The sequence below is a fragment of the Notolabrus celidotus genome, chromosome 7 (genome assembly GCF_009762535.1).
Source record: "Notolabrus celidotus isolate fNotCel1 chromosome 7, fNotCel1.pri, whole genome shotgun sequence".
NCBI lineage: Eukaryota > Metazoa > Chordata > Actinopteri > Labriformes > Labridae > Notolabrus > Notolabrus celidotus.
Genome location: NC_048278.1, coordinates 3,473,950 through 3,487,120, shown reverse-complemented (window position 1 = coordinate 3,487,120; position 13,171 = coordinate 3,473,950). Strand labels below are relative to the sequence as shown.

Genomic DNA, 13,171 nt, shown 5'->3' with positions numbered 1-13,171 from the left:
GGGCGAATGTGACGACCAATATCTACCAGATCCATCTCTGATCCATCTCTGATCCATCAACGCATCGGATCTAGTCAATGTGTTAACTTCCACTGGATCTGCTCCGTTGCGTTCCGGCTGCGTCTCTGATCCGGCAGGTTGGAGTCCTCTGGATCAGATACACAAGACTTCTATTGTTGCCGGATGCCGGAGCACGACGCATCAATCTCAACAGAGCAGATGGAGCGGGACAGGAAGTGAAAACATCCGGTTAATTTTCAGAATAAAACACTCTGTGTGATCACCAGATCGTATTTCACTTAACTACAACAACAAACCAAAGTCATGATGAGCGGAGCCAGGCCTGGAGTCAACACGTCAGAGGTTTTCAGAGGACCAGAAAGACAACATGGATGAGGAGAGGAGGAGGAGAATCCTTGATTCAGTGATTACCACAGGGAAACCTCGGTCACATGACTCCAGCTGTCGGACCCAGGTGGATCAGAGACAGACCAGTGTAGAGCGATTTTTACATCGGCCAAATTGTGATGTCTGGAGGATTGTGTCAGAGTTCCTGGTATCCATGGAGGCCCCACCTTGCAACTTACAAGACTGCTGCTTCTAACATCTTGGTGCCAGATACCACAGCTCCGCTTCTGAGGTCTAGAGAAGTCCTTGCTTGTCTGGTCAGGGCTGCTGCACAATATCAGGCTTTTTACTCACCCCCGCCATTTTAAGGCCCCTCTGTAGGATTCATCTGTATTCCTAACGCACAGACGCATAAAGGTTTGTTCTGCCTCTGATCCGCCTTTGGAGACAGCAGCAGAAGCAGAATGAGGGAAAGATGGTGTTGATGTGTTGCGTTGGAGCCTGCAGGGCTGTGTGTGTGTGTGTGTGTGTATGCATGTCTGAGTGTGTGTCCCGCTGTGTGCATACAAGCCGTGTCCCTCGCACTTCTGCAGCGCCGTAATGGGACGTGACATCGCACAGGGGAACACGCTTTGGCGGGGTTCAACGTGTCGGAGCAAAGGCACAGTGAAGGCATCTTCAACAGCTGATCTTTTCTTGTGAAATGAATGAAATGCTCACACAGAGGGTGAAGTATTTATCTCACTTCTTTAAAAAATCGTAAGTCAGATAAAAATGTGAGTTTTCAGAGAACATGATCATGTACAGAATCGACTCCACAGTGGACAGGAAACGAATCCACGCTGTCCTCTTGTCGTCTTTTTTTATTGCTCTCAATCATTCGATTTTCTCTCCAGTTCTTTGATTTACATAGACATGTGTCCCGCTCATCATAACTCTCCTCTCACTTTCTTCCTCTCATTCCTTTTTATCTGCTGATTATCCATTTCTTTATCCTCCTCTTTCCTCTCCCCTCATCAACACGACCACCTCTACAGATGAGGGATTGATACCCGTCCTCACTTTCTGCCCGTCCTCCGATCACTCCTCGTTCCGTGGTTTTATTGACTGCACAGAAATGCTGAGGGAGTCCAGATTGACCACATATTGATCTATACAGCTTAACGCTGCAGTGTTGTTCATTCCTACTGCGTGACTCCACTCCAGCCGGTCTAGACCTCTAAGCCTGCAGAAACCTGAGCAGCTGCAGCAGTTTGTGAATGATCTGAATGTTGGAAGTTGAACGTGGGATTCAATATTTCATATGTTTGAATCATTCACAGTTTTAGCTCCTAAACATGCACATTAATAACCTCTTCTGAAAGGGTGTCAGTCGTTTCATTAATTGAATATGCATGTACGCTTTGGGTGCCAAACACAAACAGCTTACGCCACATTGTCTTCAGTCCAAGCCTCTAATATTTCACCGTGGGCGTATATTTGCAATCTGGAGCATTAATCCTGTCAGAGTCTCAGAACAGCAGGTCTCATGTTGGAGATGCTCACACACAGATTTGTTCTTTAGTGGCCCAAACGAGATCGACACAATCACAAAAATCTGTCTCTGCAATTTGAGCAAAATGTGCACCTGTAGTAAGACTTGTTTGAAGACTGTTTTTTTATCTGCTGTGCATTTGCAGACTGAATAACATCATCCAGTCACTTATTTGGCTGTAAAGGGAAAGGCTCATGGGACTGTTCAAAGCGCTCATGCACAGGAAAGCAAGTCTTGGCTAGCAGTCCTTCGGTGCTTACGGCAGCTTCAGCATGACCCCTGAAAGTTTGCTCTTCCTCCCCAAGGCTACATTATCTCCAGATTGTCTCTGATGAGCTCTGAGATTGATTATGAAAAGATAGCTTGTAGTTTGGGGGTAAATTCCAAGGAGTAGCCTCCAGTAGTGCTGGGCGATAATTTGATAACGATAATTATCATGGCATAATTTTTGTTGACATGAATATAAAACATTTTCCATAAAAATTTGATATAAATAAACATGTAATTACACACCCCGGCCACTTAAAATGGAGGGGGGCGCTAATGAGCCAAAACGCTACTTGCCACCCAACATTAGACAGAAGAAGAAGAGGCATTGAACAGCCAATCATGTCGCGGGGTGAGAGGGGTGAGGGGCTGAATGTAAACAGCTGAGACGAGGGACAGCGACACTGAAGAAAACTCAAAACCTAGCAGCTCAAAGCAGAGTGGTTACTCTGACACTGAGCTGACTCCGCTTCAACTATTAACTTCATACACTTCATTAAATACACTCTCAGGATGTGGGTAAAGGAAGAGCACAGAGACAACTTCTGCTGTTCATTTCTAACATGTTTAATGTCCACCGCGACCGTAGGACAACTGAACACTGAATAACCGTGATGCATTCACTGCACTGTGGGAAACAACATCACTCCATTTGTAACCGTTAGTAATCTTACATGGTTGTGCGCAACTCAAAAACAATTCTCTACTAAACTGATATACAGTACACAATTTGATATACATTTGTTATAAATGTAAATCAAATTATGGAAATAACCTCACACTGGGAAAAAAATTCAATATCGCCCAGCCCTAGCCTCTAGTATTGAGGAAAGAAGTCAATGCTGAATTTTCAAAACTGCTGTTCCCTGAGTGTCCACTCGAGGCAGACTCCAAAAGCCCTTGAAGTCCTGTTAACACCAATATTCAAATGCACGTTTTTAAAATCAGAATTAAAGGTGACATATCATGCAAAATGGACTTTTTAATGGTTCTCGACCTGAAATATGTGTCCCTGGCATGTCTACAAACCCCCGAAAATGAAAAGAATCCATTCTGCCCCTGTTCTGATTTCTCCACCTTTCTGTAAATGTGTGTGAAACGAGCCGTTTCAGACTTCCGTGTTTTTGTTACGTAACAACAATATCCTGTCTGTAACGGAGTCAGAGCTCGGAGCTTGTTCAGCCCATAGACTGTATAAAATAATACTGAATCCCTCCTCCGTTTTTCATTCCCTGCACACACGTGTGCTAACAAGGAGCTTAGGAGGGAGGCATGCTAGTTGTAGGCTATCTTAATTAGCACAAAGGTCGGTTTTACTCCCCACGTCTGCAGATTTGAAGATCTAGTGGATGATTTTTATTTTTCATGGAAAAGTGCTAGCGCTAGTTAGCATAGCCACATAGCTACATGTCGTAGCTGTGTACCAAGTTACACGTCGACATACTGATAAATAAAACAACAAGAAACACTAAATCTGTGGCCAATGGTTCAGAAAGGTCCTGCTGCAGGTGCCTCTCCGTCAGGATCAGATTCTGGATCAAATTCAGAGGGTTGAAGTAACGCGGGTCTGTGAGCAGCCGTGTATGTTCAGCCAACATGTAAACAATAGATCAACGTGCTGGAGAGCCGAAGCCACATCCACTTCCTGAGGGGGCGTGGTCAGAGAGCTCATTCTCATTTAAAGGCACAGACACCAAAAACAGCCTGTTCTGAGCAGGGCTGAAAAAGGGGTTTACAGGCAGACCAAAATCTGATTTCAAAGTGTTTTTATGAGCAATTAACTTTAAAGACATGTTTTGGGGACCTCTTAGACCAATATATATTGATGAAAAAGAGCGTAATATGTCACCTTTAAGAGATATGCATACATTTATATAACTATGGGCGTGGCTGATTTGATTGACAGGTGGGTGTTTAGCTGCTGTATTCCAGGAGGCTAACAACCCGCCTCAGCTGCACCTCTTTGCCGGTTTCTGGTCCGACCAAAGAGTCTTCATTCCCAATATGGTGGCCGCCATCATTGGGCTTTCAATGTCTCCCAGTTGTGGTTGATTCCATCTCTGCAACTGCTTCCTCGAGGTCTTCCTGCAGGTCACGATCCAGGTCTTGCATCCAGGCAGTGTAACTTCAATGCCACCACGTCCAGTGTAATCAGTAACTCTGGATCATCGCTTTACTTCTCTTCCTCCGAGTCATGGACCACCGTGTTCTCTAAGTTCTTTTACATTTCAGCTTCATGCTGCTGTGGTATGAAGACGAAGACTTATTTCTTATACCTATCTTTAAGTTGCGACTTTCCAGTGAGACTGATGTGCCTGTAGAAGAAGCTGATAGAGGTATTTTATCATGCTACGGTGTATTCCTCAGAAGATGCAAGTGACCGCTTTGCTGCAAACCATGATGGACACGGTGAGGAAGATGAGTCTAGCATCGCCTTGTAAAGATGCTAGATGATCAATGCAGGGGGTGACGTGTCCATGCATGCTGCCATCTTCCTCTTCCCTCCCTTCTTCCTTCACAGTAATCTCCATTCTCTTAAAGATAACTCAAACTGCTGCTGAACTTTTGATGTTTTTATTCACTCATATCAAACATTTGGACTCTGCAGCTCTAAAGTTTTTCTCTTGCGTAACATTTCTAAGAGAGAAATGCCGCCTCAGCAGAAATGGAGCGTGATACAGCAGATACGAGCTTCTGTTACAGTCAGGCAAGTGTGAAATGGAAGCCAGAAAAAAAGCACAAAATCAAACCTGACCCAGATTTTATGTGTTCTTCACAAGTATTAAGACTTCCCAAAGAGGCTTTTTAGAAACATTAATGAGGTTTGTTGTGAAGAGTGAAGAGAGCAGCCTTTTAAGTCCTCGGTGTTGTGTTTGTGAAGTGTGATACCTCGAAGAAAAGACGTATTGAACGCATCCTTTCACATTTTCAGATGAATCGCCGTCATTATTGAAACGTTTTTCTGACTCAGTGAAGACACAGCAGCAGGACCCAGCAGTCGAACGTGATTTCACAGCGTGGACTTTGATTCCAATTACCTCAACCAGAACCCTCTGACGGGCGGTGATGATGACAACGCACTCCGGTTTATTGCCATTGATTAATGAGAAACAACAAACAGGAGCGACTTGTCATCAGACAAATCGAATAAAGACGGAGTGAGCGCCGGCCTCTCTGCGCTGTGCAGCTCAACAATCGATCGCACCGTGAAGAAGACTCCAGACAAAAGGCAGAAAAGTACTTCAGCGCTGTGGCGTGCGCTACTCCAGTGACTGCCTGTGTTGGTCCAAAGAGGAAAATAACAGAGCTGTTCCACCAGTTAGTACAAGCTTTTATTTGTCGTTGTAAAGCGGTTTGTTGAAGGTCGAGCACACTCGTCAGTGTCCTCACACGTTTCAGATAGAGGAGATGATGTATGCATACGCTGGTATTTTTAGAAGTTGATGTCTGCTGCAAGAGAACGGTAAAGGACGTCTCTTCTCTGAATGAGCATGAAAGTGGGCTGATGTCACACTGAGATCTCACTCTCTCTGTTTGGACCTTTTTATCGTTTCCTCGCCCTCCCTGAGCAGCACAGAACTCCCTCCTTCTCCTTCATCTTTCTAATAATAATAATTATAAAAGTATTTATAGCTGGCTTCCAGTCAAAGTGCTTCACAGAGTCAAAGACTTAAACATTAATTTCCTTCTCAACATGTCCTCAGTTTCTTTCCCTTCACACCGCCCACCCATCCTCATCTGGTATGTGGCATGAAGACGAAGGACGCAGAGTATTTGCATTATTTACAGGCGCTCTTAACCTGACGGGCGAGCACTCACTCCGGCCCACAGGTCTATTTTTAGAAGTGCTGCCTTTAGCTTTTTCAGACTTCTGAGAAAGCAGCGTCCGTTTATCCACCGAGCTGCTGTGGCTGCAGAGAGCGAACCAAAGGGAAGGTGATGCAAACAGAACGTGTTATGCAATTTGTTCTGGCTGTTACCAAATACTCTGCAAGGGATAAGAGAGGTAATGTGCTAACTTTAGCTCACGTATTCATGAATAAATTAACACCAATGGGCCGAGGGCTTTTTCTGCTTTAAACACTGAATTGCGTAAGATTCTCTCGTGCAGCTCCACCAGGTTTGGTTCGTTTCTGCAGAGCTGAAAGCCCGTTTATTCTCACTGCTTATCTGTTTGACATTCCTCCTAATTAATTCATTGTGACGGCTCTTAAGTGATCCAGAATTAGACCAGCTGCTGTCAGGAGCCTGAGTTTGATCACTGAAACATTAACAGGTTTAATATTTATAAAATACTAATGATGCAAACTTGTGTGAAGTTAGACTGAGAAGTTTGTCGTTCATTCATTGGCTGCAGAAGTAGCTGCAGGACAGATTCCCTCACTGAGTACTGGTCACTTCGGGTCATTTTCAGGCTCTCTAAAAGTCTTTCAAGTGTTCTGCAGCTGTTTTAACGTCCTGTCAGTCGATGCATTTCACAATCCTTCAACATGACAGGCTAGCACTACGCTGCACTTCTTGAACTTCTGCTGCACTTCCTGAACTTCTGCTGAACTTTCAAGTGACTAGTTGATTCTTCAAGATTTGCGTAATAGAAATAAAAGAGCCTTGACCTCTCTATGAATCTTGTCCAAGGGGTTTTCAAACTTGGAAAATGCTCCTCAATGAAAGCTGGTTTCTGTTGTAGAGCGAATAATCCCTGATCCCTAAACCTAACCTACAGTATTTGTCAGTGGACTTGATCCCCAAACCTAACCCACAGTATTTGTCAGTGGACTTGATCCCCAAACCTAACCTACAGTATTTGTCAGTGGACTCGATCCTTAAACCTAACCTACAGTATTTGTCAGTGGACTCGATCCTTAAACCTAACCTACAGCATTTGTCAGTGGACTTGATCCCTAAACCTAACCCACAGTATTTGTCAGTGGACTTGATCCCTAAACCTAACCTACAGTATTTGTCAGTGGACTTGATCCCTAAACCTAACCTACAGTATTGGTCACTGGACTTGATCACTAAACCTAACCTACAGTATTTGTCAGTGGACTTGATACCTAAACCTAACCTACAGTATTTGTCAGTGGACTTGATCCCTAAACCTAACCTACATTATTTGTCAGTGGACTTGATACCTTAACCTAACCTACAGTATTTGTCAGTGGACTTGATCCCCAAACCTAACCCACAGTATTTGTCAGTGGACTTGATCCCTAAACCTAACCCACAGTATTTGTCAGTGGACTTGATACCTAAACCTAACCTACAGTATTTGTCAGTGGACTTGATCCCCAAACCTAACCTACATTATTTGTCAGTGGACTTGATCCCTAAACCTAACCTGCAGTATTTGTCAGTGGACTTGATCCCCAAACCTAACCTATATTATTTGTCAGTGGACTTGATCCCTAAACCTAACCTGCAGTATTTGTCAGTGGACTTGATCCCTAAACCTAACCTGCAGTATTGGTCACCAGACTTGATCCCTAAACCTAACCTACAGTATATGTCAGTGGACTCGATCCTTAAACCTAACCATCAGTTTTTGTCAGTGGACTTGATCCCTAAACCTAACCTACAGTATTTGTCAGTGGACTTGATCCCTAAACCTAACCTACAGTATTTGTCAGTGGACTCGATCCTTAAACCTAACCATCAGTTTTTGTCAGTGGACTTGATCCCTAAACCTAACCTACAGTATTTGTCAGTGGACTTGATCCCTAAACCTAACCTACAGTATTTGTCAGTGGACTTGATCCCTAAACCTATCCTACAGTATTTGTCAATGGACTCGATCCTTAAACCTAACCTACAGTATTTGTCAGTGGAGTCGATCCTTAAACCTAACCATCAGTTTTTGTCAGTGGACTTGATCCCTAAACCTAACCTTCATTATTTGTCAGTGGACTTGATCCCTAAACCTACCCTACAGTATTTGTCAGTTGACTTTATCCCCAAACCTTTCCTACAGTATTTGTCACTGGACTTGATCCCTAAACCTAACCTTTGGGCTAACTTGCAATATTAATGGTTTTGCTCTCTGTTTGATGTTAATTAGCAAAGATAAAAAGTAAACTATTAGCTGCATGAACTTTTAGAAGCCAAAAAGCAAGATATTTCCCTCAGAGGTTACCATGCAGGGCTGGATTTTTCTCCTTGACTATCAAGACAAAAATACTGGACTTTGACTTGTTGATAAAACAAAAATCATGATTTGATTCATACCTTCTGCAATGTAGGTGAGAACGAATATACCGTAGGTGAGGTCTTGTCAATTGTTCTAGTCTTAAACACACCACCAAGTAGCTTGGGTCATCGTTGGGTTTGGATCTAATTTCAAGCTCATGATAAAGCTGCTTATTTCCTGGTTTTCTCACTGATCTTCCAGTTGTGTAAGATGTTTGATTCTGATTGGTCCAAACCCCTTGACAATAGTTGTAAACATTCACCAACATGATCAACCCCAGAGACAAACTGATGACACGTCATGTCAAATCAATCCCCATCAAAGAGTTCCGGCACAATTAGCTTCTTCTTGTTAACACCATAGACCGCAAGGTGAGGTAAAACCATTAGCTTCCGTTAGCATCATATTGGTAAACAATGTCGCTAAAATGTTAGCTTCGGTTAGCATCATATTGGTAAAAAAAGGCGCTAAAATGTTAGCTTCGGTTAGCATGCTAAATCGGCAGGCTGTACAACAATACTAACACAAACTAGTGTTTTTTAATGCATTCATTTTGATTATTTAAAGGGTAAGTGTTACATATACATTTGCATAATTAGAGGCGTGGCTTATTTGACTGACAGGTGAGCATTGTTGTTTGCCTGCCATCTCGAAACCAATGGGTTATGTCAAAATAGTACATAAAGTTAAAGATACAGATAACCATTGGCTCATGCTCATGTGCTGTGTAAGACCAAACATTCTACCTCTGTTTATACCCTCTATTATCCTGTTATTTCTTCTTTTAAATCATCACCACACAAACATCATCATGCATGTGCTCAGACTCGCCCTCTAGAAGCCACAGATGCCCTCACTGCACAAATCCCCGTTAGGATAGTATTCCTCACAGCCTCTTCATTCTGCATTCCTCCAGCGGGCGGCTCAGATAATAACATGCAGGTCTTTACATAATGCTTTCACTTATTCTTAGCAGGCACCTGTAGGAGAAGTGTTTCTCCTCTGGCTAACTCCATGCTCACACACATTTGTAATCCCACTCCTGGGAGCTATTTTTAGGAGAGCACCGCGCACGTTTCCTCTGACTGCATTTCACAGCTCAGCCAGCAGCAGCAGCCGCGGCAGGTAAAGGTCAGGACGAGGGGAAGTGTGAGGACCGAGGGAATGAGGATGGTTTGACTCTGCTGCATTAGCAGCGTCTCACTGTCACACACTGTTTCTCTCTCAAACACATGTGAGGATGAGTGCTCGTTTGTGCAGGGAAAGAAGTGCATCTTCATTTGTTCTCAGGCTTTTATGTTCTAATAGGATCATAAGCATCATTGTTCATCATCAGACCATCTTTCCATCTGCTTAGGCTTCATTTTCTACATCTCTCCGCCTTAATCACAATCTGTCGTCGAAGGTTTCCAGTTGTCTCATTTTTCTGTCTTTGATTTGAGTTTCTGTGAGTTCTTGTTCTCATTAAAACTCCTCAAGTTTCCTCTCTTTGATATAAATCATTTATTTGTGTATGACTTCTTCTCTGTTGTGGGTTTAGTGTCACTGACAGAAGCTCTGGATTGAGAATACCATCACTGCAGCATGTTTTCATCCTGTTACCCTATGACCTAATGTGTTTCTGTGTCTGATTCCTCCTCCAGTACCGGATTGGCCAGCTGTACATGATCAGTAAACACAGCCACGAGCAGAGCGACAGAGGGGAGGGGGTCGAGGTTGTCCAGAACGAGCCATATGAAGACCCAGCGCATGGACAAGGACAGTTCACGGAGAAACGAGTCTACCTCAACAGGTCAGTGGACATGATGATGGATATAAGCATGTGGGATAATAATTAGGGGTGCACAACTAAAATAATATCAGTGTTTGGAGCAGCAAATACATGGAGCAGGGATTACTTACAGCTAGAATCGCTATAAAACTGAGGGCAGCCCAGAGCATTAATATTTTTAAAGGCAAACTCAAGACCTACCTTTTTAGTCTTGCTTTTAACTAAGTTTTATTTTTATTCTTAACAGTTTTATCTATTCATTTATTTATTTATTATCTATTTCAAGTTTAGTCACTTTTATTCTACTTTATTTATTTATTTACTTATTTATTTATCTTGTTTTCTTTTAATGGTTTAATATTTTAGTCTTTTATTATCTTAGAAATGTATTTTACTTTGGTGATTTGAATTTCCTGTTTTGAGTTTTAACATCTTATTTTACCTCCAGTGTTTCCTCATTAAGATAACATGAGAGCGTTTCCTCAGTTCGTTCAGCAAATTATTTAGATTTTTTATTTATTTATTTATTTTATGTTTTTTATTGATTTTATTACTATTGTTGCAGATTGTGTTGTTAACCTTAGGATTGTGGGGTGGGTTTGGGGTCGGGGCTGGGGCTGGGATCTTTTTCTTAATTTATTCTATTTGAAGTTGTTTTTCTTGTACAGCACTTTGTGTTACAATGTCATTGTATGAAAAGCACTTTATAAATAAAGTCTGATTGATTGATAAAACAAAGCCCAAATTAAGTACATCCATATGCAGATTAATAAAACATCACGGCTCTCTTGAAGGCCGGTACACCTTCACTGCTCAAAGTAACGCCGTTTTTTTAAGATGCATCTCGTACAAATGCAACAAACAAGTTTCATGAGTGGCATCAGTGAAGTTATGCATTTTAGTTTTTGTGATCTTTAGAGTCTTTGCATTATCTTTGGATATAATAAAGCTGCATAGAAAAAAACTGAGAGGGGTCCAGCTGCAGACCTCCACTCTCAGCCGGCTTAACGGTTCCTCCAACGTGAACCAGAAGCTCTCCTCCATCGTAGGACGGAAGTGGCGTAAATCCTCCTTTGCAGTATCAGCCGTCTGATAGGCTCCTCCTCCTCCAGCTCCTCCTCCTCTATCGTCGGACGGAAGTCACATGATTAATATGCCTGCCTAACGTAGAATAACGTCTTGTACGTTTAGATATCGTAGCATGAGACAATTAGCTTTGGACTGTTGGAGTCACTTTAATCAGCATCATATCAAAAATAACTCTAACTAAATAACCGTAAAATAGTTACCATGAAGCTGACTTACATGAACAAATGTTACCTTCATGTGTGTATATAACATGAAGTGAATGATATTGCTGTGAATCTTTAAACCTTGAAGTTATCCTACCTCTATCCCCCTTTTACGGTTAAAACAACAATGAATGTAACCACAGAGGTTGTGAGAGGACTGGGGCGTAAATCAAACAATCGTGTCTCTGGAGGAAATGAAAACGCTCGAGATCATTACACCAAACGGAGGTGCCCACCAATTTATGTTGTGTTATTGATAGGGATGGGTACCGAATTCAGTACTTTTATAGGTACCGACTGAATTCTGTCGGTACTACTGAGTACCAACTCACGTCAAATCAAACGGTACCATGTTTCAGTACCTGAACGCATCCTTGTGACTGTGAGGGAGTGGAAGAGGAGGCGATTTTCCATAGTTTCGCCCTGTAATAAAGTTTGAGACTGACCGGGTGGACGTCTCTGCCCTCTGCTCTCTGCATCTGTACGAGAGCGCGCCAAACGGAGCCTGCAGCTGACGGGTGCGCGCACTCACAGTGAGGCAGAACTGCAGGAGGATTAAGTTGAGACGGACTCTCTCGCTCCGACTACCTGCCCTGTTTATAACCGTTAAGGCTGATTTATACTTCTGCGTCTCCCTTACGCAGCAGGGGCTGACGCGGACATGAGCCCCACATACTTGTGCGTTGATGTGTCCGTGTCGCGCAGCAATTCTCCGCTGAAACACTTCAGGGCAGTGTGGTCTCTCTGATAGCCGGTCGCCTGCTTCCGGCCCCGCTACGATCTCTGTTTACTTTTCCACAGAGATTCAGAGCGTGTTCTGTTAATCTACAGCTGATACATGTTGCTGTTTATCATACAGACATGATTACATGAAGAATAGAGAGGAGGAGATGAAATACACGGCCGATGTCCGGGATCCGGGAAGTGTTGTAAATGCGGGAAAGACAAAGCCGCCGAGCGGACCAATCACAGGGCTTGTGGTCCGCGTTGGCTCTACGGGGAGTTACATTTTGGAGGAGGTGCACGTCAGCTACGTGCGTAGGCCTCGGCGTAGGTACGAGAGCTACGCAGACCCCCGGCGTAGGGTACGCCGTTGATTCAACGCAGAAGTATAAATCAGCCTTTACTGTGTGCGTGAATGTCCAACAAGTAAGTTGTGTGTCCTGTTATTATAAAGAGACAGAGAACTGACTTTTTCCCGTCCGCAGGCGTTCAGGCGTTCACATGTGTTCATTGATAAACTCCCGAAAGAGCGATTAGACGCCACGAGCACGTGTCCGCTAATATATCTAATCACCTATATAATCCTGTTTCTGTTCATTTCATGTTAAATGAAATAAATATGTTAAATTTAAAATTTTTGAGATTTTATGATTAAAAAAATTAACATTTATTACCACATAGACACACAAAAGTACCGAAAATTGGTACCGTTAAGTACCAGTACTGATTCCCAGGTACCGGGTATCGGTACCATATCGGTTCAAATGTGAAAGATACTCATCCCTAGTTATTGATGACGTACATTTATACTTTTTTTTAATACTTTGTTTTTTCAATGTAACACGATTGAGGAATCAGGTTGACAAAGGTAATCAAAACGCAGAAAAACCAAGAAGGGTCCAGCTGCAGACCTCCACTCTCTTAATCCTGACGTCACTTCCTTCTGACGGTGGAGGGGATCTCAGAGTGGAGGTCTGCAGCTGGACTGTCTTGAAAAAACTAGCTTTACAGCTCTGGTTAATGGATGCTAGCTTAATGCTACAAAAAAG

General features: G+C 43.0%; 1 protein-coding gene across 2 annotated transcripts in view; it reads left to right on the top strand.

The window, feature by feature from the left end:
* The window catches only part of LOC117816551 (cytoplasmic phosphatidylinositol transfer protein 1-like), a 121,183-nt gene that overhangs the window by 76,808 nt on the left and 31,204 nt on the right, over positions 1-13,171 (top strand). For both annotated transcript variants that reach the window (XM_034688872.1, XM_034688873.1), the window contains exon 2: positions 9,980-10,128. In XM_034688872.1, coding sequence (XP_034544763.1) covers positions 9,980-10,128 — 149 coding nt within the window. The remainder of the gene's footprint in view (positions 1-9,979; positions 10,129-13,171) is intronic.